Source organism: Mytilus edulis, chromosome 1 (assembly GCF_963676685.1).
Source record: "Mytilus edulis chromosome 1, xbMytEdul2.2, whole genome shotgun sequence".
NCBI lineage: Eukaryota > Metazoa > Mollusca > Bivalvia > Mytilida > Mytilidae > Mytilus > Mytilus edulis.
Window position 1 is genome coordinate 63,511,084 of NC_092344.1, and position 24,827 is coordinate 63,535,910.

Consider the following 24,827-nt stretch of genomic DNA (forward strand, 5'->3'; position numbering starts at 1 on the left):
TTTTGAAACATCTTATCAAAACAAAACTATCGTCAATAATAGAACAAATAATGCACTTTCAAGACTGCTAGTTGTCCATGGTATCATTCGCTCACTAGTAAAATGTTTGTTACTGACATAATTGAAAATGTACAGATAAAAATAACCAATTACTTTGAAACGAAATTTGTTAAACAAACTAGGATTCAAACTCTCTAGATAACCTTTGGTAAATGTAGTTGTTTGTGCCCCTTTTGGTGAAATTGCTCCGTGTCAAACGTATTTATACATCCATGGCTATCATCGGTCAAGCTTCCCTTGTGAATATATAGTCAAAAAGTATTATCGCAAAACAGAAGTGATCAAGTGTGGGGTTTTTAGGGGGGCTCTGAAATACTATCGATAGAGTGGTTATATTGTAATAACTGTTAAAATATCTTGTCAAATATCTTGAATGTATATTTTATTTGGAATTTTGGATCTTCCAGGCTCTTCAACTTGGATCTTCCATGCTCTTCAACTTTGTACTTGTTTGGCTTTATAAATAATTTGATATGAGCGTCACTGATGAGTCATATGTAGACAAAACGCGCGTCTGTCGTACTAAATTATAATCCTGGTACCTTTGATAACTATATACACCACTGGGTCGATGCCACTGGTGGTTGACGTTTCGTCCCCGAGGGTATCACCAGCCCAATAGTCAACACTTAAGTGATGGAGTGTTGACATGAATATCAATAATGTGGTCATTTTATAAATTTCCTGTTTACAAAACTTTGAATATTCCGAAAAAACTAAGGATTTTCTTATCCCAGGCATAGATTACCTTAGCCGTATTTGGCACAACTTTTTGGAATTTGGATCTTTTATGCTCTTAAACTTTGTACTTGTTTGACTTTGTAGATATTTTGATATGAGCGTCACTGATGAGTTTTATGTAGACGAAACGCGCGTTTGGTGTACTAATTATAAACCTGGTACCTTTGATAACTATTATTTTAAATACATACCGAACCTTCATCTACGCTAAGTGCATACGATGTTTTCGTAAACACGGGAGCCTCGTTTTGATTAGCAATGATGACTGTTAAGTTCTGAGATGCCGAGTCTTTGGTATCGGACACTGTTATTGTGAAAGTGAACGATGTTGACGATACGGCTTCATAATTGATATTTGTTGTGGCAGAAGTACTGATTAACCCAGCTTAAGAAAATAACAAACAAATTAATTACAAAAAGCTATTAAAGAATTATAAAATGCATACTAACTGGTATTGCATATTAAAAAAAATAAGGAATGAATTGCACTGCAATGATGAGGTTTACCAATTTTGTGCAAAAGTTCCCATCTTTATTGATTACTTTACTAAATAAATGTTATTACTTTAAATAGCAAAAGGAATCAGCTAGCACCCAATTGTTCTAAGGGTGTCGTTATACTCTTTATTCGTAAACAAATATAGTCATTACAATCGATTCACACTAACACCATTTACATGTTAAGTTAAACGCGATCGAACGCTTTTTTGACATATATTTTCTGAAACTCACATCATTATAAATGTGCGTACTTATCTTTGGGAGCCCTAAGTTGGGTACTCATAACTTCATAGCGGACTACCCTAATCAAAGCTTAACTATTTGAAAACGGACGTAAGAACAGACAAAACAATATAATGGCCCTACTCTTGTAAGCGATGCATCACAATAAATAATCAATAATAATGAATAGTTAATTTAAAACTTACTTGCAGAATCAATATCAAAGTACAAGACTCCATCTGACGGGGAAGACGTCATAGAGTATGTATGTGTATCGTGACCGTCGTTGTCTTGTATAGATATTTGAAATATACTCAAACCGAGAAGAGAATTTTCGGAAACCACTAAAGCAGAAGGAAGAGGTAGGTTTTTTATAACGGGAACGTAATTTATATCTGAAATACAAACATTAAATAAATATAAAAAACAATGTACTGGTACATTGTCATATATTTTGTTAAACAACACAACCTACATTTCTCAATCTTATGAATTTTTAGACCATAAATAGTTATCAAAGGTATCAGGATTATAATTAAATACGCCAGACGCGCGTTTCGTCTACATAAGACTCATCAGTGACGCTCAGATCATAAAACGTTTCAAAAACAGACATGTTTAACGATCCGAGTCGGCTGACATTCAATAATTAAACTTCTTTATTTGGTTACATCTAATAATTCATTGGAACCAATGGGATGTCTATATTTCTCACATTCTTACACGATTTGCTCTTTCCTGACCGGTTGTTTATCTTTATTTAATCAACCTGTTGTTCGTTTGATCTCATTTTTGTATTGGTTAAAATTCGAAAATGACATCAAAATTTCTTGATCCCCTGTGAATTTCCTATTGTGAAGTCAAAAAAAAAAAAACGACCTTGCCTAATGACGACAAATAAAAAAGAACTCATCATTTTGCGGATCAATCGTAAAGATTAAATTTGTCTGCATATCATTTAAATTCATTAGAGAATCAGATTCTACCTCTAAATCGTGTGCAATACGATATTAATCCACTCTCAACATTTAAATTTCAAAAACGAGCCTCGCGTTTTAGATTTAAAATTTCAACGGTATCAGTTGTTTTTCCCAAATGATACAATAAAAAATAAATATCTTATGATTTAACTCATACTAATATTACCTAAGACATGAACTGTCAGTGACCTAGGTCCTGTTGTCGACTTTCCGTCAGTCACATACACATATAAATCATAGGCTGGTACAAATTCACCTTCTATGGACCGCGTTAGAACTATTTCACCAGCTAGAAAAAGAACATATATGCAGATGTATTATGTCTTTGATGTTAATGATGTTCAATAAATATTGTTTCGTTTTAAGCTTATGCATTTTTTTTTCTTTTCAGTCATTGACGCAAATTAAATATTAACTTTTATTCAATAATTCTCATTTTCGGTGTAGTTACTCTAAAAAAGGACGCAGCTTAAAAAATGAAGTGTATTACTTATATTCTTATTCCGTTAATACCCATATATCAAAACCTCATAGTATTCTCATAATAACAACAACAAGATATATCAAAGTGCAATACAAAACGACAGAGTAAATGGCTGGTTTAATTACCATTTAATAATATATTTCATATACAAAATACTTTTAAAACATCTTTAAAATATGTAAATAGTTCAATGAACACACACACACTTAAGTAAAGAAAACCAATCTCTTAATGCATGATACATTTCTTAGATAACAGTGGTATTTAAAAAATTAACTTGACCGATCGAGTAGACCCTGTCGTGCCGAATGATTTAACCGCCAAATCAGATAAAACACATAACCCAAAGACTCTACCTATTGGCAGACAATTCCGAAGAAAATATTGTCATTCTAATCAACCGATTGAAACTATATATATTTCAGCCACAACTTACACGTACTTGATAAAGGACAAGGTTCACTAATGGCACAAAATGGCCTAAAATATCAACTTTATCATAAAACACCAAAAAGGTCTCAATTTGGTTCGTAAATGGGTCTATTTCAAAAGTATAAATGCAAAATATATCAGTTTTTTTCAAAAGACTACAAGATATTCGCAAAAGTAAGCCCATTTTGGACATTTTGTCAAAATATGATGATTTTGTGCATTTTTCAGACCTAAAAGCTTTTGAAACACCTTGGCCGCCACCTACGATCCAGAATGTGTTGTAACCAAAAAATTCCAATTTTGATATAGATTTCATCAATATAAAAACTTTTTGGATCGTAGATGGAGGCCAAGGTTAATTATGCCAAAAACAATTAAAATTATGGACAAAAAGTACCAAAATTGACCTTTTAATACAAATTATGCTCATTTAAGGGGTCATTGCTCCATAAATAGTAAAGGAAAGTGCCAGAAAAAATATTTTTGTCTTAGTAGTATTATCACAAGTATTTCTATGTGAAATTTGTAATTTTTTGCCCCAATTTAAAAAACATAAAAAAATCGGGGCCAATTTTAACCCTTCGTGAACCTTCTCCTTTTCATGAATGTTACTAAAAATTAATCTGGACAATTATTTGAATAGATCTATTTTGATAATCAAAAATTGCTTTAAGATTAGTTAATGGTGGTAGCTTTTAGATTTTGCTCTATAATTGCCACTTAAATTTCTAAGATTTTATTCATGTCCAATTTAATTAAAAAGAACGGTACTGTAAACCAACTTATTTTCTCGGATACTTTATTTCGCGTTTCATAATTTTTAAGTACTCTTCGCGGCTGTTTATTTTCGAGAATTTCTAATTCACCTGATGTAGTTTAGTAAGAAAAGATCCCAGTCTTACATATTCGAGAAGATTTCTATTTGCGTTATTTTTCTACTCGCGAAGGTCGCGAAAATAAGTTGGTTTACAGTACTTTTGCTCATTTAGATAATATGTACAAACTAGACATACAATGGTATACTTCAAACGGACAATTGGTTGACGGTACACAAAACATAGAAAACTGGACTTGGTCATTTTCTGGATCAGATATCTCAACGTCGAATACAATCTGTCCAATATAAGATGCGACACTAGACACTGTTGTTACATCTGTAAATACAAGTTTAAAAAATAAGCTTTCAAAAAAAAAGAAATGATAGTTCAAAAACAAATAAGAAACTAATGATTAAGACAATAAGCATTATGTAGAAAACATAAAAATCCCAAAAGTTATTTTTGACGATACATGTAGGTACTTAGTAACTTTGGGGCACGATAGGCTTACAAATGTACCCTTCCGGGACACCTAAGATCATATATGGACAAATAATGGTCATATGATTGCGTGCGTGTTGCTCGAGCGTTATTTTTCTATGCTTTTTTGTGTACTGTAGTTTGTCGATTTGTCTTTGTTTGCCCTGGCATTGCCATTTTGTTTTTCTTTTGATGTTTTTAGTATCTCCCTGTTATCTTTCGCCTCCCTTTATATGCAAAATATGTTAAATTCTCTCTGTCATAGACTGGAAAATTAAAGTTAGACAATAATATGATACATGTATATGAAAAAAAAAAAAAAAAATCAGTTTATTACACAGTGTCGGAAAATTACGATACTCATTGAATACCAAATAATAAAGGAATACAAACATTGTATATCCTCTAACACATAAGCAATTTTATAAGACATAAATTAAATAATTGTTTACTTTGAAGATTCAAAAACACAGGCGGTTTGTTACGTAACACATTCATAAAAAAGACACCAGAATCTGTACGCCGACCATCAGAACACTGAATATCCAGTCTGTATGTTCGAACTACGTCATATTGGAGGCTGGGGTTTGATTGCAAAACTATGTCAAATTCTGCAAATAAAATATTGGTTAGCAAATACATATTATATATAGTTCAACATGAAAACATATATATGTAACAGAAAACAATCAGATGATATTCCAATATTGACTGAAAACATTTTGTGCTTTAAAGATGCGAACAAGTCTATTTTAGTGCAAATGATTTATTTTGAAGTCAGAAGTAAAGTTTTCATTTAAAAAAATATATACTATTCAGTTTTCAGAATACCATTTTACATAACATATATATGCCTGAATTTTTATCACACCTGAAATCAATCTGTAAAGGAATATTCGAGAAGAATCGGCGTTTTGTCAGTGTACGTGTATATATCAACACCAAGTTATAAGAAACTAAATGATATGCAACCCCATAGGTAATTATTCACATATATTATTTTGTGACACTGTATATGTACAAAAGGCCGGTTCATCACCAAAGAGCAATAACTCAAATGAGTAGTCGTGTCACTGTCATGATGACTTGAAAAAATATATTGGTTTTCGATTACGTTTGCTATATTTTCCAACTTATAGTGAAGTTATCACTCTATGCATCAAAACATTTCTTTTAATACCATGTTCAATTTAATTAATGACTAGCTAATGATAGCTAGTGCTTGTTTTAAGGTAGCACAATACAAAGATTTTTTCACTCCCAATCAGATAACTTTAAACTGATGTAATTCATTTCATCCTTCTTTATATTTTATAAATGAGGTACCAAAAGAAAGAAGAAAGATTAATCTTTTAAATTGTGATATATGGCATAATTATTACATAATAAATTGTTATGTAATTAGTTGCTATATTGTGATGTCCACACCTGAATGAATTTAGCGTCTTCGTAGCATCTCAAAATATTTTATAGATTCTTGTACAACACAGCTTGACCTCCAAAACTGTGTCTCAGATTTCCAAAAACATCAATAGAACAAATTTTATACCTAATTGAATTTAGTGATTTCTTATGAATTGATGTTGCAAACTTCATTGAGGATTTATGAGAGAATGAAATACAATAGGAAAAATCTGAGACATAGTTTTGGAGGTCAAACTGTGTTGTGCAAGAATCTATAAAATATTTTGGATGCTATGAATAACAAAGAATCTAAATTCATTCAAGTATGTACATCACAATATAGCAACTAATTACATAACAATTAATTTATGTAATATTTATGTCATAATGAAATTATCACAATTTGAAAGTTTAATCATTCTTCTTTCTTTTGGTACCTCATTTATAAAATTTAAAGACGGATGAGTTGAATTACATCAGTTTAAAGATGTCTGATTGGGGAGGAAAAATCTTTGTATTGTGCTACCTTAACCTGATATCGTTATTCAAAATAATCAGGACGTCCTAACGCCTAGAGGAAGAATTTACCAAAGAACAGATAATATATGAAGAATGGAAAGCCGTTTTAGCAGAACACCATTTTATGTTTTTATTTATCCTTGCGACATACAAATGTAAACTAAAAGGTATAGAATGTTTCGTAACCATTGCTCATACTTTTAGTTTCGATACTAACCATTAAAGTTTGACGATGGCTTGATAAACATAATATTTGTATTTGGAGTAATTGCTGTTACATCACATGTCACAACAGTACTTTCTGGGTCTGTCACAGATAATGTGTACAGTGTTGTCTCAATAACAACATCCTCTTGCATATCTGTAGCTCTTGGTAGTCCGTTTATAGTTGGAGGCTTTATAGAAGTAACAATGAATGCATGGTCATATGAAGAATGTTATTATTATCAATTGACATAGTTCTATGCATTTTGGAATGATCGTTTATGATGATTTTAACGACTCAGGGCGCATTTCAGAATAAAAGGCAGTCAACTTTGAAGTTTGGGAAAACGTTGCGTTGCGATATGTTTTCCGTTTTCAGTATTATTTCATTGTTCATATCTTTCTGCGCAAATCAATAATTATACTTACATGTAGTAATGAAATTACTGGATGGAAGTGAGATCAAAGCCATAGGGCAAAGAAAAACAAATGAAACCTTTGATAGAAGAAAAGTCGAACAGAAAAAACAATACACTAGTATTTGTTGGGGCCCTTTATAGCTTGATGGTTGGTATTAATCAAAGCGCCGTGTTAAAGACCATACTGTAACTTTTACTTTTAATTTTACAAATTGTTACTTGGATGAAGAGTTGTCTCATTTGCACTCATATCAAATCTTTCTATATCTACTTAACTTAAAGTGTATGCAAGGGAATATGAACCCATCAATATTTGTAATAGTAAAAGTTCAATGATAAGTTAATATTGATATTAAAAGACCTACGAACATTAATGTATACCTTAATCTCTTTTTATTCAAAACCAAGATTCGCTTGGGTATAGAAATATTGACATCTCTAGACCTCTCCCGTCCCACAGTATACCCTTGATAAATAGGTGCGTTCGTTTGGCTTATTGGTTATATAAATACACAGCTTTGTCCGATCAACATATAATAGGAATGTATATCAGATGCCTGGTGCAGTGAGAATTCCACGCTATCTTTACCTTAAAAAAACATTAGAGGGAAAGACGATCTACGCACGAGTTGAATGATTGAAATGTGTAAACAACCAGAAAGGTCAGCTTAATCTTTTTAAATAAACCGCATGGCTGATTTTAACAACATTTTGTGTGTCTTTTGCTAGAACAATAGTAGATGAAAAAAATATACATAACAAAACCGATCAGCAAGACAATAAAAAAAAAATGAAACGCTCAAAATAAGTTGAATCTTTTTTATAAATTGTTGTCAACCTTTTTTATCATTTGTTTTTGTTTTTGTTTTTGTTTTGTTTTTGTTGCTTTTATGACAACTATAATACCAGTCTGAGATATGAATAAACTTGAAACAAAAAAATGTTGTCACCTAGACGAGACAGCCGTCATTGTACGCTTCAATATATGAGTTATTGCCACTCAATGAAGATTGTTTTTCTGTTCTAGTCCCTCCCCTATTAGTTTGGCTGGAAATTATACAATGTAACCCCTGATATGTACTACGACAACGTTTTTTTTAATATCAAAAAAATTTTTATTAAATGCAAAGAGAAAAGTGATGCCGGGATGAATGTTAAGATTTACGCATAAAAATTCAAATGTAAATAAAAATGAAATACATGTATATAAAAATTGGGAAAATGTTTCAGACTATAATCAACTGAGGACAAATGATTATAAATCACTAAATAAAGATGATTAATTTATGCTCCTTTGTGTCCAGTGGCAAATATGTCATGCATATTCACGACTAGATTAAAAGTTGATCAATTTGAAGCAAATGTTTACAAATTTAGAGTGGCACTTTTTACAACAAGGCAGAGCGTTCGCTAGAGGTAAAACGTATCCCGTAATAGAATAGATTTGAACCATAATGATCGAACTCGTAAGTTAAGCCCTCCTTTTCTCTTTTTCTCAACAATAGACGAATGCCATAAACAAAACGTCATGAATTTACAATCAATAACGGCCACTATGAGTAAATTAGATATGGACTTTTTATAAATTAATTCCTATTGCAGCCAACATCTCCCGGTTTTATTCATTTATATTCAAGGTATTTTGCTGGGTGCTTTTTCCAAATCCTATTTGGGACCTCCTGATTTTACGAGGGCGTATCTAATTAGTCATGCCCGATTAACTTTAATTGCATTGAACCTCAACTTAAAGACCTACATCGAATAAATAAGTTCGAGGTACAATAAGTAGACAATATAAATCCTTTGTGAAATAAGATCGTCCCAGGTATCTTAGAAAATAAATTTCCGTTGAATAACAATGAAAAATGCACGAGCAGGTTTGTAAGTAATAGTAAAAGTTCAATGATAAGTTAATATTGATATTAAAAGACCTACGAACGAAAAGAGGTGTTCAGATCCCCGAGCCCGAAGGGCGAGGGTATTTGAACAGCCCTTTTTGTGAGGAGGTCTTTTAATGTCAATATTAACTTAATCATTGAACTTTTATTGACTTACAAACCGTCAAAAATATAAGAAAAGTACATAAAAAGCACTTGCAGAAACCTTATTCCCCTGAACTGGACGAGTCTAAAAATGTTAAACTTAAATGATAGTTTAACAGTACTCAGACTGATCTATACAATCAACAGTTACCAAATTGAAATGAAAACGGACCGATTTAATAGCATTACATGATATAATTATTTATGATAAAAAAAAAATAGCATCTGAATAACACCAAATGATAGTTTTACAAAATTAGGGGTTAAATATATATTGTTTAGCCAACTTTTCAAAATAACGATTTCTTATTTAATAAATCAGGCAATCAAAACCCCCATACAGACCTCATTTGTAACTGACCAATGAATATTATGCCCAACAACTTCATGCTATATATACTTGATGTTTTTGATCTGTCAGTAATCATGAAATAGACTCGTAAAGATCAGACCATAGAAAACAGTAAGTAAACTCTTCCAACAACTAGCTTTTTAAACAGCTTGTTTAAGAACTTCTAATCGGACAGTCCTAGATGCATAAGGTCCTTCACAATAATCATCCGGTAAATGTTCCTTTTTTTCTGATTTGGTTATTTTCCTACATTAAGATACATGCGAATGCAAAATAGTTAGTTTTGTCTATTCAGTCCAATTAATTAATAGATTTTGCTTTATTTGTGTGTGTTTTTTTTTAAATAAGAACTATGCATGCAATCTTCAATGAATAAAACCGTATTAAACTAGTGCCTCGTTCACACGTACCATTAATTCGAATCGAATTCAAATCGAATGCGAATTGAATTCGCTAATCGCGTTCACACACTCTTCTTTTTTTAATTCGAATTGATTCGAATTGGCTAATTCGAGTTAATTAATTCGCATTAGAAATACGTTTTTGTTAATCCGAATTAAAAGTTAACGTCGTTAGGACAGTAAAGCGAATTTGACGCGCATTCCAATTCGAATTAGAATTGACGTTAATTAGGACGTTAAACGTTTCGAATGCGAATTAAACTACTTCGAATTAAAGCGAATCGAATTGAAATAACGTGTGAACTCAGCATAGGTTTCACTGTCCCGATCAAAGCGTGTTGGGTGAGATATATTCGCAAGTTCAATGTATAATGAAAACAAAAACTTTAATTTAGTCGTACGTTATTACCTTTTCATGTCTAAATGAAGCAAAAACACCTGAAAAAAACTTTTATCTGTCTTAGCTTTATCCTTGCCTGACAAAAAAAAAATCATTAATGAATGACTGTAATATTTTTTCTGTCTATGAAGAAATAACATTAAAAATTTGGTGTACAATGTATAACGCGCGTAGCGAGTTATTTAACAGTGTGCACCACATTTTTTATGTTATTTCAAATAAACAGAAAAAATATTACAGTCATTTCTTATAGTTTAATTCTAATTTCCATTTTAAACCGTAGATCATCCATGTTTACGTGTAGTTTACCATATCATTTCACGCATCCAATTTAGGTTATATACTTTTAGCTCGCTTAAGTAACCGTGAGAATTCTGTGAAACTGTATTGTGTATTGTACTGTAGTTTTGGTATGATATTCTGAACTACCGATCACTACCGCTCTCCTGGTTGGTCTCGTGTGGGGGAGTTCGCCTCGAGAGCTGGAGGTCATTAATTTTGTTCAAATCCCGAACGGGTCAATCAAAGACGTTAATTAAATTTGTGTTCTATTCAATGCTTAACACGTGGCATCATAGAGTAAGAGCATAGACTGGCCGGCTCAGAGTCGGAAATGTGTCCGGGTCGGGTGAGTTTTCTTCCTGCGAACTGATATCTTGTGAACTTACACGATAAAAAAAAACCAAATCAGCTTGTCAGTCTAGTAAAAAACGGGGTTATTACTCTTATTATATTTACACGTAATCGTCCTGAATATTAACTTATTCGCCGCTGGTCGTCATCCATTATCATTATTTATTTTACCGTTTTATTATACAGTGAAGTTTTTTTCTTTTACTGGTATATATTAAAACTTCTTAAATTTTCACCAATCAAAATTAAAAAATGACAGGTGAAATTTTTAAACACAATAATGTGATTGTTGGGATTATTATCTTTGACGGTAAATAATATTAAATCAAATGTGCCTTTTCGGACACATAATATTTGACGGAAAATATTATTGAATTAACTCCGTATAACTATTATTAACGAGTCATGGGTCGATTTTGAGCTTATTATTCTGTATACGGAATGTTCTATAAAAAAAAAGACCGAATGTTGACTCTAAATATTTGTATTTATCTCTGTCTTTGGGTTGCTGTCGCATTAATGTATACCTTAATCTCCTTTATTCAAAACCAAGATTCGCTTGGGTATAGAAATATTGACATCTCTAGACCTCTCCCGTCCCACAGTATACCCTTGATAAATGGGTGCGTTCGTTTGGCTTATTGGTTATATAAATACACAGCTTTGTCCGATCAAAATATAATAGGAATGTATATCAGATGCCTGGTGCAGTGAGAATTCCACGCTATCTTTACCTTAAAAAAACATTAGAGGGAAAGACGATCTACGCACGAGTTGAATGATTGAAATGTGTAAACAACCAGAAAGGTCAGCTTAATCTTTTTAAATAAGTCGCATGGCTGATTTTAACAACATTTTGTGTGTCTTTTGCTAGAACAATAGTAGATGAAAAAAAAATATCCATAACAAAACCGATCAGCAAGACAATATAAAAAAAAAAATGAAACGCTCAAAATAAGTTGAATCTTTTTTATAAATTGTTGTCAACCTTTTTTTATCATTTGTTTTTGTTTTTGTTTTGTTTTTGTTGCTTTTATGACAACTATAATACCAGTCTGAGATATGAATAAACTTGAAACAAAAAATGTTGTCACCTAGACGAGACAGCCGTCATTGTACGCTTCAATATATGAGTTATTGCCACTCAATGAAGATTGTTTTTCTGTTCTAGTCCCTCCCCTATTAGTTTTGCTGGAAATTATACAATGTAACCGCTGATATGTACTACGACAACGTTTTTTTAATATTAAAAAAAAAATAATAATTAAATGCAAAGAGAAAAGTGATGCCGGGATGAATGTTAAGATTTACGCATAAAAATTCAAATGTAAATAAAAATGAAATACATGTATATAAAAATTGGGAAAATGTTTCAGACTATAATCAACTGAGGACAAATGATTATAAATCACTAAATAAAGATGATTAATTTATGCTCCTTTGTGTCCAGTGGCAAATATGTCATGCATATTCACGACTAGATTAAAAGTTGATCAATTTGAAGCAAATGTTTACAAATTTAGAGTGGCACTTTTTACAACAAGGCAGAGCGTTCGCTAGAGGTAAAACGTATCCCGTAATAGAATAGATTTGAACCATAATGATCGAACTCGTAAGTTAAGCCCTCCTTTTCTCTTTTTTCTCAACAATAGACGAATGCCATAAACAAAACGAGTAAATAAGTTCGAGGTACAATAAGTAGACAATAGAAATCCTTTGTGAAATAAGATCGTCCCAGGTATCTTAGAAAATAAATTTCCGTTGAATAACAATGAAAAATGCACGAGCAGGTTTGTAACATTGGTAAATTCATATGCAATGGACAGATGAGCAGTTTCTGCTCCACAAGGGGATTGTCAATGTTGATATGATTGTAAACAGTTATCCAGTGACTAATTAATAGGGATACTCGGCCAGCTGCGGAAGGTCGAGTAATTTGTCATAACAGCAAAGAAAAGTGCAATAAAGATATTATTTTAGAAAAAAAAAGATTGTAAAAAGGCGCTTACATATCAACCGTGTAAAGGATCATTCAACAACCATAAATGCGACAATGACTTAAAAAAAATATCCCCTCAACCGAACAATGACTTCGGTTACTCAATTTGTAGTTTGTACATTTGATCATGTTGATGGATTATATTTGCTAACAGTTCCGAAACCTGTAATAACTCCCTTTTTACGACTTTAACATGTTTAATAACGTGGTTGTCTATTTGGAACATGTATCTTACGCCTCATTTATTATTTGAACTATGCATGATTTTCTAGAATTATGAAAATAAAAATGTATTCGATTCACTTTATGACATGTTAAATGAAACACACAATATAAGATGTGGTATAATTGCCAATGAGACAACTCTCCACAAGAGACCATAATGACACAGAAATTAACAACTATAGGTCACCGTACGGCCTTCAACATTGAGCAAAGCTAATACCGCATAGTCAGCTATAAAAGGCCCCAAAAATGACAAATGTAAAACAATTCAAACGAGCTAACTAACGGCCTTATTTATGTACAAAAGGTTAACGAAAAACTAATATGTAACACATAAACAAACGACACCACTGAATTACAGGCTCCTGACTTGGGACAGGCACATATATACATAGTTAGGTTACTTACTCACCTCATTTCTTACAAGGTACACAGTGTATACGCCCGTTGTGACGTCAAATGTATCAGTGCATGATAAATCTAGGACGTATGCATTTTGTGTGTCGTAATCCATGGATGCACCGGCTGACAGAAATATGCCATAATCTAGAATATACATAACAAAAAGTATACAGTAATATGTGATAAGAAAATCTAATGTAAAAAAAGAAACAGTTTAATTTAAACTACAATTGTTTCATTTGAACATCATTAAAGGCCTCTCAGTGACCTGTAGTTGTTTACATTCTCGAAATTGTTCTTTATTGGATAGTTGTCTCAGTCTTGCAGTTTAACATGACCAATGAACAAACAATGATGTACATAGTTACCCGTGCTCCCAGATTTTGTTTTAATCTCAAATGGAACTCCAGTTGAATCTAGCTGGCACGTAGTAGGCGTTGAGTCCGTTACCATAAGGGTATGTAATAACGTTTCTGCTGTTAAGTCTTCAGATATTGTAATGGAATTGCTTGTAGCCAGACTTGTTATCACTGGTGGCTGTAAAATTCAATGTTTCGTAATTTGTATCTATACCTAAATACACATGACGTATCGGCCATCTGAATATTTTCCCTTTGATCTAAATGTCTAAAATTTTGTCAGATCATGTGAAGGACGTGATACTCGAAAATATGAGAAAATGGCATCACGTAACCATGCAGCAATGACACGATTCAATTTCAATGCATGTCAATTTATCCACGAAATGCACGCACCTTCATTGATACAACAATTGCAACGTTTTATACGTTGAACAATAGTTTCACTTACTTTTTCTTGTTATTTTATGTTCTTAATTATAAAATGCATTTATTTACAAATTTGCAATGAAAATGTCAGATGTCCCGACACTTCCAGCTATGAGTTTCTACATCTACTGAATAGCACGTTCGTTACTTTATACGGGCGTATATACAATGTGATAGTGTCTAATCTATAAAAAAAATCGAGAAACGTAGAGAAGTACTGAGAGCATACATACATGTGTTATGCTTACATCCCATTAATTTAATCTATTTCACACGGTAAATTATGGTATAGAATGATAACAACCAGCAAAGGTATTGAATATACTTACGTCGTTCTCTACTCGTACCGTCAGAGTACTAGATGAAGATCTAGAACATGGATCTGTTACAAGTAAAGTCATCGTATGGTCTCCAGGGGAAAGCGAAACACCAGATCTTATTTTGACTTCCCCTGTAAGTTACAAAAAGGTATCTAGATTGAATTTAAAATACTTGTGTATAGTTCCATTCTTGTAAATACACGAAATACAAAAACAAAAACAGACTATGAATTGTTCTGAAAGTATGATAAGAATAAGTCTTAAGTCTAAAACTTCAGACATGTTTCTTGTGGTATTATTTTTATAATGCGTTTTTAAAATACAAATCAAAATTAAAATGTATAAAGTGCACGTGTATGTCGAAAGTCGTATACGTATTGATCTTATATGTGATACATGAATTATATTTTATATAGTTTTAATACTTCTATTCAGATTATTAATAGGTTCCTCGCCTACTACAACTTAACCATGCTCTTCTTGAAATTATGTCATGTTCGATTAAACAAACGTAAAATTAAAAATTAAATAGACAAATTCGGATTTTTTTTTTTTTTGACGTTTCTTTAACATATGTTCTAAACTATTAGTATCTATATGAAATGTCTAATTTTAAGGTAAATCAATTTAAACTGTCCGCATGAGAACAATAATTATTTACCAATGATTTTCTTAGTTCTAGTTTTAATTTGTTAGGAAAATATTTGGCCCGCTAAACGTTCAAGCATCACACCGAAACTTTCACTACTTCAAATTGTAGGACACTATTTTGCTTCCAACTTTTTATATATCTTGTACTCGATTTTTCGCTTGGCTATTTATGGAGCAAAACAATCGTGTCTCTATTGACACCATCCATGCATCTAAATGAACACAATAGATAAAGATCTCCAGTATACCTTCCAAACAAATTGGGCTTGGTTTTGTTAAAGTGATATGAGTTTGTATTTTCTCCTGTAATTTTCTTACATGTACTTATATTACCTACATGCACACGTTTTTGTTCAACAAATAGTGGGCCAATAACAAAATGATAATATAAAGATTAATACATGCATTTAGAGTCCCAGATCTCTTAAAAAACAGTTGTTTATTACGATTGCACAATTTTATTATTCTGAAGAAGTAGCTAAGTCAAACTCTTTCAAATGTGTCTTTTTTTCTAAATAAAATTCTATGATATAAGACATTTTTTGAGTAGGATAGAATTGCCTTACAAGTGGTGGTATCGAGTTCAAAGAAAGCTGAAGCAAATCCAGTGCTCCCTGTATGTGCTACAGTCAATTGAGTGGCGTCTTCAGGATCGCTATCACTAGCAGCGAGAGTAAAAATGACGGTTCCGGCTACTTCATTGTTACTTATTGCAACAGTATCATCCAGGTTTGTGAAAGCCGGTATTTCACCTTGAAGTAAAATTAGAATTACACAATGTCACAAGGAAATACAAATAGATAAAGATATGAAATAAATCATAACAACCACTTTAGATGTTTTTTTTATATGGCGTTTGGCTGATGTCTGTTTGACGTATGCACCACATCTCCTTTAATCTTATATTAGAATACGAACATATTTATCATAGATACCTGGATAAAATTTTTTATAAATGATTGACACGCGTTTCGTCTTTAAAAGACTGATCAATGAAAAGGTTAAAAAAGCAAAATAGATTTCGAAGTTGAATAACAGCACAACATAGGAGAACAAACTGTTTTTGAAATATCTTGTCACATCAGATCGAAACGAAGCACAAACATAATTAACATAAAGATCTACCCAAAAGATAAACAGCACCGATCTCAGAGTACTCGAAGTTTCTGAAAGCATATTCATATATAGCTGATGAACACTACGTTGACCTATAATTGCTCATATCTATTTATTTGAACTTTGGTGAATAGTTGTTGCATTTACAATCACACGAAATGTCTTTATTAATATTATAAATAAATTGATTTCCTTCTGACTAATGTTTCCTAAATGTTGGAAATACTTTGACAATAAGGTCATACTCGAAAATTTAAACTTTTACGAAATTTCAGATAAAGTACACAATATTAACAGTAAATATGGATGAGAGAAAAGAACAAATTTTCTCTCTTCATTTCTTCGAAAGAAAGACAGTTTTTAAAAAAATACTCGGCGTAATCCTGGCGTGGATTGCATGGTCTCTGTTAGTTCCTGCCGTTGCCGTGTCCCAATCAAACGTTGTCTGGTCTGTTGTAAAGGTAGCTGTTCTGTAGTCATCACCATTTCCATACGTGATAACAGATCCAGAATATTCGTAACTAACAAACAACAAACAAGTTGGTAAACCATTTTGAAAATTTAAAAATTCGTTTTTGTCATACAAAATAAATGTTTAATTTCATTTGTTATCATTCAATTGCTCATACTGTAAAAAAAAACTACTCGTAAATGTGGTAACTACTTTAATTGTCCATAACAATATGTTTATATGCAGAAATCATACATAGTAAGTTGATATTTAGAGTGCACCCAACGTCTTAAAAAGGCGGTTGTTAGGAATTGCTGCCCGTGCAATGGAGACCCTAAAATATTACAGTTATGGAAAACAACTGTTTTTGCATTTTAGATTTGGAAATAGACCCATATATCAATTTAAAAAATAAAGTTGAAGACAAGATTTTGATAATTGTTAGCTTTTTTAGAAAGGTCAGTGACGCTCGAAACGTAAAAGTAATCACATGTTTGGAAAATGTTTGAAACTGATCTGATAAAAAAACAGATTTCGGAATACTATAAATCGATAAATCTAAGGTTTAATAGTAAATAATTTCAACATTCAAAATTATATAAACTATCCTATCCTGCCTCAAGACCCAGACCACATCTTACTTTATGCTCATATATCTATTAAAATTCTCAATTTTCACCTGAAATGGCTAGTTGAGAAATCTTGTCACAATAATATCATCTCTTGCAGAACTTTGATAATATGTGAAGTAGATAATTATATTCTTTAGTTTTCTATGTTGTATCATGTGTACTATTGTTTGTCTGTTTGTCCTTTTCATTTTTAGCCATGGCGTTGTCAGTTTATTTTCGTTTTATGAGTTTGACTGTATTCTGGTATCTTTCGTCCTTCTTTTATAGGCAATAGTAGTAAACTGCTGTTCAAAAGTCCTAAATCGATTGAGAGAAACAAGTCCATGTTACAAACATAAACTTTTAGATTGTGACTCGGGAAACAGAGAGTGGGAAAAGTTTTTGTCATCGACACATCGAATTTCTGTACAGAGGATATACTTTTGATGATGAACCTTGGATCAATAAATCATTCTAAAAACACCAGTATTTACAGTTATATATCCATAGTAGTTGGATACATAATATCATAGAAGAGCGATACGTTATGCTGTTTGTTTGTTATTTCATACATACAAGCCTATATAGTCGTCAGGGAAGACACGGATTCTGTTTCCAGGTGTAATTACAATGACATTCTCATTTCTATCATCTGAAGAAGAAAAATCAGCATTTGTACAAAATTGTTAATTTTCTTAAGCGTTTTGAAATAATTTATTGAAAGTACTAAAACACTATAGTCAGTACATTTGACAAAAACTATAAATACTTATTACTTTCTAAATGATAAAGATACATATTTCACGTGTTTCAGGTATACCGTACTGGAGTTTCTTGTCAGCTCTCAATCTGAATTAGTGTCTGTCGATAAAAAATGAAGCATATAGAATAATCTGTTTTAAACATGCTTTTAAATTCTTTGGAATTCAACATTGTAACAATATTTACTGCTGCATAACAAGAAACACAACAATGTCAGACTTTCATTCCTGCTGCGTTGATGTCAGACATTTTGTGAAAAGAGTCAAGTAATTAAAGTAATATCAAAATGTGATCAATTGTAACATTTGTAGGAAGCATTTCTCAGAGGAAATACATGTTGTACATCTGTCAGTTTGGGAACACGTCTAATTAGAAGGAGAAAAAAGTAAAATCACAAAAATACTGAACTCCAAGGAAAATTCAAAACGGAAAGTCTTTAATCAAATGTTAAAACCAAAAGCTCAAACAACTGCCTGATTGTTTTACTTTTTTAAATCGTGAATGGTTATGGTGATGTGTCAAAGATACAAGTCACAATACAATTTGTGTTTAATGGTTTCAATAATTATATTATAGTTCACGTACTCTGGAGAATGCATAATAGTTATTTTGCGATGCATTGCATGCTTGGAGTTGCTCATTTTGTTCAATCGGGGAAAATATTTCCTTAACATTTGTAATGAACTCATCTGTACAAGGAATTCAAGACAATGTTTAACTAGTCAGGTTAACCCTTACTTTATTTATGAAAATCATCAACAGCACATTTTATATTATTTAAGTTTCTATTAAAAGATTCTATAAGAGATTCGATTCTGCTGTTGAAAATATGTATGATGCCGCCGTTTGAACGGATGTTACATGTAAATATATCTCATGCACTACTCTTATTTCCTATTTCAGGTTGTTAAGTTTTACTTTTCATGTTTTGATGGTTTCATTGGCTCTTACAAGTTTATATGCTGCTTTGTATTTTCATGTCATTCCTATAACTGACTAATGGAAATCTCTGTACCATAAACCCTAAATTGTCCAATCAAATTAACATTCATTCAAAATGACGTCAGGCACAAGTAGTATGTATTTGATAACACCAAAGGAGCTTATGAGAGTAGTTTATAACTTACAGGCTCTGAAAAGTTATTTTCGCGGGGTGTCAACTTTGGCTTATTTTGACGGATAATTCAAAATCGCCAAAATGAATTCTACAAATTTAAAAGTGCACATGCAATTGTATTGATAAAAGTTTAAAATCCGCCAAAATAATAACCGTCAAATATTTCGTATACCTTATTCAATTAAAATCGCGAAATTTTAGACTCGCGCAAATAACCCGCTGTACGGTATATCATCCTAACAATAACATGTACATTGTATAACGTTTACCAGTGGCAGTAATATCATTCTCTCCTCGCAGAATCCATGTTGTCCCTGAGTCGTACCAAGCTTGGACTTTCACATTTATTGGTGTGATCACATCTCTTCTTACATAAATTTCCCAAGTATAAATGAAACCACAGCAAACAAATTTGTATTGGTTGTGGAAATTTAAAACTGCATTTACTAAAAATATATATAAATAGATTTAAGAATATGTGTCTATGATGGCTTTTAATTTGAAATTATGTAATCTATTCTGAACTGCATCCAGTGTGTGGAATGGCTGCAAAAGGGACATCTATTCACCGATTTTGCTTTACTGTTTTTCTTCATAAATAGATTTACATTCATTTGTAAATGTAGTTTTGAATGAATATTTTTTTATTTTATTATATTTAGAACTAGTTAAAGTTATATACATGTATTTATTGAACATATGTTATGAATACATCATCGGAAACATGAATTATAATATTAATATCACTTAATCGGCTCGGTAGTAGCGTGTGTTCATGTGGTTTCGTAATGAAAGTGCGTACCCTTACATAGTTAAACATTGTTTTGGATTAAAAAATGTCATGCACTAAAAAAGGTCCGTCAATGTCAAATCAGGGATCCGTCCTTGATATACTGAGTAATAATTCAACATTGACTAACATACCCATTGTGTTCCTGGTATATATATAATTACTCAAAAAACAAAATTAGAAAATAACTGGCTCATTTTGTTTTGAGCAGAAATCAGATCATTTTGTTTGTTTTTATCACAGCCAAATGCAATAACTTTAATTTTGTATTTATTGTTTTTAGCTGTAGCAACATTTTATATTTGTATTGTTTTTGTTGACATCACAACAACAAAACGATACAATTATGTACGCAAATTAAATGCACAGGTTAAGTTTGATATTTAAGTATTTTTTTATATTAACTTATTCTTGAGGAACTATTTATAGAGTGAATTTTAATCATCTGTCTCTTTAAAACGCGTAGCTTTCACATACTTTGATATTTCTTATATTAGAATAAAAATAAATCTTGGTCGATGGAGCTCGAATATTAATTGAGTTGAATTTTACCTGTATCTCCATTATAATTATCATCATCTTCAGACCGTGTGGTCTGTTCACCAATGACGTCATTATTTATACACTGCCCTATAGATAAAAGAATATGTGAGGTATAAGACTATGAAACTGTAAACAAACAACAAAAATAACTCAAACACATTCAGATGATAGCATACAGTCCTCATTGTAGCCTACCAACTCAAATCAACGTGGCTTGAAATTAATATTCTTTTCCATAACACATAATTTAGTCATAAAAGGAAATTAAATTATGTCCTGAATTATAATACAAGTATTCCATTCGAGAAGGCTTTATGTCTTCCCACGGACTCTTCAATGTACATTGTGAACATGCGTGTTAAAATCATATTCTACGTATTAGTCTTGTTTAAAGCAAGGTATATAATAATTTTTTTCTCATCTTGATACGCTTTTATTTTGTTTTGGCATTTGAATTGAATTGGTTTCAGTCCACTCTTTATTAATGTCCTCTTGGCGTGGCTTTGTTTTTAAACATCCCACTATGGAATCATTGTGCTACGGTCATATTTTTTTTGTATTCCTGTCTTTCATATTTGTTTTTGTGTCTTCTTTTTCTTTACATAGGTGTTTATTTTTTTGTTTTTAAGATAGTTGCACACAAAGTTGACGGCTGTACCTCTTGTTTTGATATTTTAACAATTATTTTTGTATGTTTTGCTTACTCATTTGTGGTTAATAAAGTGGAATTGAATCATAATGAGACTGTCATACAAATGAAAGGTTTAGCTCTCTATAAAACCAGTTCTCATCCATCCCTTTTCAGCATACATAAATACCCGTACCAAGTCACTATGATTACAGTTGTTTTCCCATTCGTTCAATGTTTTTTATTTAGCGTTTGATTTTGCCATTTGTTATCGAACTTTCCGTTTTGAATTTTTCATTGATTTGAGTTCGGTATTTTTGAATTTTATTTTCCACAATCGTTTGTCATAATTTGTAGTTTTTAGTATATTCCTTTAATCAAATCAAATCAAACCAAATATTTTATTGTCATATAAACTTTACAGTTTGTGACCAATATATATTAACACAATAAACATACATATTAAAATTAAACATACACAATAACAACAGCATCAAAATGTTTTAACAACAAATAAGTTGTTAAGAGTCCCTGCCCTCAGTTCTAATGACTTTTTCAAGAAGGATCCTAACTTATTTGTTTGTAAAGGCGATGATGGATGTAGTAAATATTGAATTTTTTCTTCTTCATTTAGATTATTAAAGTTATTATTTTCAGTACATATGTGATGACAAAATTCATTTCTCAGAGTTTTATTATACTCACAATATAGTAAAAAATGTTTCTCATCCTTTAGTATTTTACATTTATGGCAAGGTCGTTCCTCTCTTGGGATTTTAAAATATCTCCCCTTTTCAACCAAGAGGGAATGATCACTTATTCTTAATTTAGTGATTAATCTCCTTATCTGAAAATTAGATGTATTTAGATAAGATTCTAGTTTGTAATCTTTTTAAAGTTTTTATAAAGAAAAAATTTACTTTTATCATCAATGTTTTGAAATTTAGTTTGAATTAAATCTTCATATCTCTTTTTCATTTTTAACTTTATATCATTTTTTTTTTTTTTATTTACATCTTTTATGTCCTTACAAGTAGAAAGAATATTAAGGTCAACATTAGTCTCTTTAACAATATTTTTTGCATATGTATACCATGAGTAAGTTCCTGTCAAATCTAGAGACTGTGCTAGAGAAAAAGCTTCCTGTAACAATGGATTAATATTATTATTATATAGTCTAGCTAAATATAAAAGGGTTTGTGTTTTAATAAAACATTCTATAGGCAATCTCCCTAATTCAACTCTTGCTCCTAAATTGGATGCATTTTTTCTTATTCCTGGAGTAGATTTACAAAATTTAAGATGCATATTTTCAATGGGGGTTTTGTCTATAAAATCAAGTTGATTAATTTCTTTTCCTGAAGATAAGGCTCTGTTTTTGGCTCGATGAAAAGAAATATATGTATCCAAATATGTTACTTCTGAATTATAGGTCATAATTGGTTTTACTAAAGAATCAAAAAGATTATTTGCTACTTTTAAAGGTAGATTATTCAATGATTTAGTATAGGATTTTATTGCAAAAAATACTTTTTTTGCTTTTTTTGTCAACTCTAAAGTACTTTGAGATAAATTTCCATTACATTTTATCAACATTCCCAAACATGAATATTCTGTTACACTCTTTATGGCTTTATTCTCATAGTAAATATGTGATATTTCACTATTATGTTTTGACTGACTAAAAATCATGGATTTAGTTTTGTTTGTACTCAAAGAAAATTTCCATTCGTTACAATATAATTTAACATTATTTATACTGTTTTGAAGACCCTCTTTTGATTCTGACAGGATTAAAAGATCATCTGCAAATAAGGAGGCATCCCACCTTACTATTTATAAGCTTGAGGGGACTTGAATCATTTCCCTCAAAATTTTTTACAATATCATTTATAAAGACATTAAATAAAGTGGAGCTTAGTGTGTCTCCTTATTTAACCCCTCTAGCAATATTAAAATATTCTGATACATAAACTTTATATTTTAAAGATGATTTCGTATTTAAGTATTGTTGTTTTAAAACTCTATAAAAAGACCTGTCAACTCCCATTTTATATAATTTATAAAGTAAAGCAGTTCTCCATACTGAATCAAAAGCCTTTTTCAGATCTATGAAGCAGGCATAAATCTTTTTTTTCTCTTTATGTAAATATTTATTGATCAAGGACTTTAATAAAAAAAAAAATGCTATCAGCTGTTCTGTGATTTTCTCTAAAACCAAACTGACAATCGCTTAATTGTTTGTCAACAATCTTGATTAGCCTATTATTCAATATGGCATTAAAAATTTTTGGTAGATTACTTATAAGAGAAATTCCTCTATAAATATTAGGGTCTAACTTGTCACCTTTTTTATGTAAAGGGATCATGAAAGATAATTTTCAAGAATCTGGATAATTACCTGTCTTTAAAATCAAATTAAAAACTTTTACAATAGAATTAATTATCACAGGTTGTGAGTGTTTGAATATTTCATTCACAATTCTATCTGGACCTGCTGATTTGTTTACTTTAAGGTTTGAAATGACCAATTTTACCTCAGCAAATGTAATTGGTGCATCAGTTTCCATATTCAATTCAATATTATCTTCTAGAATGTTTAGTTCACGTTCCAGTTTATTTACAAAGGATTATTATATGAGGCTGGTGTACCCTGATCCTGAAAATGTTTTATGATTTTATTTTCATTCATTAAAATTTCAGGAATATCTTCTAAGTGCAGATGAAATTATTTGGAGGAAAACATGTTGTGTGGTTTCAGAACAGTTTTGGTGAAAAAATATTGCAGTAGTATATTTAGACCAAAATTCTAACTTCAAAGTAAAGGGGTCTTGGTGAAGAAATCGTATTAATAAGATATATGCCGTTACATATTCTTTGTTATGTAATGATCTAAGGTATGTCATAACAGGGTCATGTGAGGTAATTATACAATGTGTGCCGTAAAAGGATCTGGGTGAATTTACTCTAAGATTTAAACTGTTAAAGTGTCTAGGTGAACTAATCTAGAGACTTATGCCATAAGAGGGTTTGAGTAAAACAATTCTAAGATTTGTGTCGTTAAAAGGCCAGGGAGATGTAATAAGATCGTTTGATTTATTCTGTACAATAGGTTTAGTGAATTTATCCCAAGATTTATGCCGTCAAAATGTTGTGATGAAGTATTTCTATAATATGTGCTAAAAATTGGTCTGGTTTAAGTAATCCTTAGATGTATGTTGTAAAAAGGTTGGTGAACTGAACCACGAGCCTGTATTTCTGTGGTTGTCGTTTGTTGATGTGGTACATATTTGTTTTTCGTTAATTTTTTGTCCATAAATTAGGCCGTTAGT

At 31.2% G+C, this 24,827-nt stretch overlaps 1 protein-coding gene across 1 annotated transcript in view; it reads right to left on the minus strand.

The window, feature by feature from the left end:
- The window catches only part of LOC139526429 (cadherin EGF LAG seven-pass G-type receptor 1-like), a 28,953-nt gene extending 4,888 nt beyond the window's left edge, over window positions 1–24,065 (minus strand). The window contains exons 1-15 of the mRNA XM_071321605.1: window positions 23,897–24,065; window positions 20,877–20,954; window positions 19,804–19,980; window positions 18,232–18,307; window positions 16,966–17,114; window positions 16,044–16,229; window positions 14,836–14,957; window positions 14,087–14,255; window positions 13,729–13,862; window positions 6,859–7,036; window positions 5,171–5,329; window positions 4,434–4,574; window positions 2,671–2,793; window positions 1,731–1,919; window positions 993–1,186 (exon numbers count right to left, since the gene is read on the minus strand). Coding sequence (XP_071177706.1) covers window positions 993–1,186; window positions 1,731–1,919; window positions 2,671–2,793; window positions 4,434–4,574; window positions 5,171–5,329; window positions 6,859–7,036; window positions 13,729–13,862; window positions 14,087–14,255; window positions 14,836–14,957; window positions 16,044–16,229; window positions 16,966–17,114; window positions 18,232–18,307; window positions 19,804–19,980; window positions 20,877–20,954; window positions 23,897–24,065 — 2,244 coding nt within the window. The remainder of the gene's footprint in view (window positions 1–992; window positions 1,187–1,730; window positions 1,920–2,670; window positions 2,794–4,433; window positions 4,575–5,170; window positions 5,330–6,858; window positions 7,037–13,728; window positions 13,863–14,086; window positions 14,256–14,835; window positions 14,958–16,043; window positions 16,230–16,965; window positions 17,115–18,231; window positions 18,308–19,803; window positions 19,981–20,876; window positions 20,955–23,896) is intronic.
- Between the last annotated feature and the right edge of the window lie 762 nt (window positions 24,066–24,827).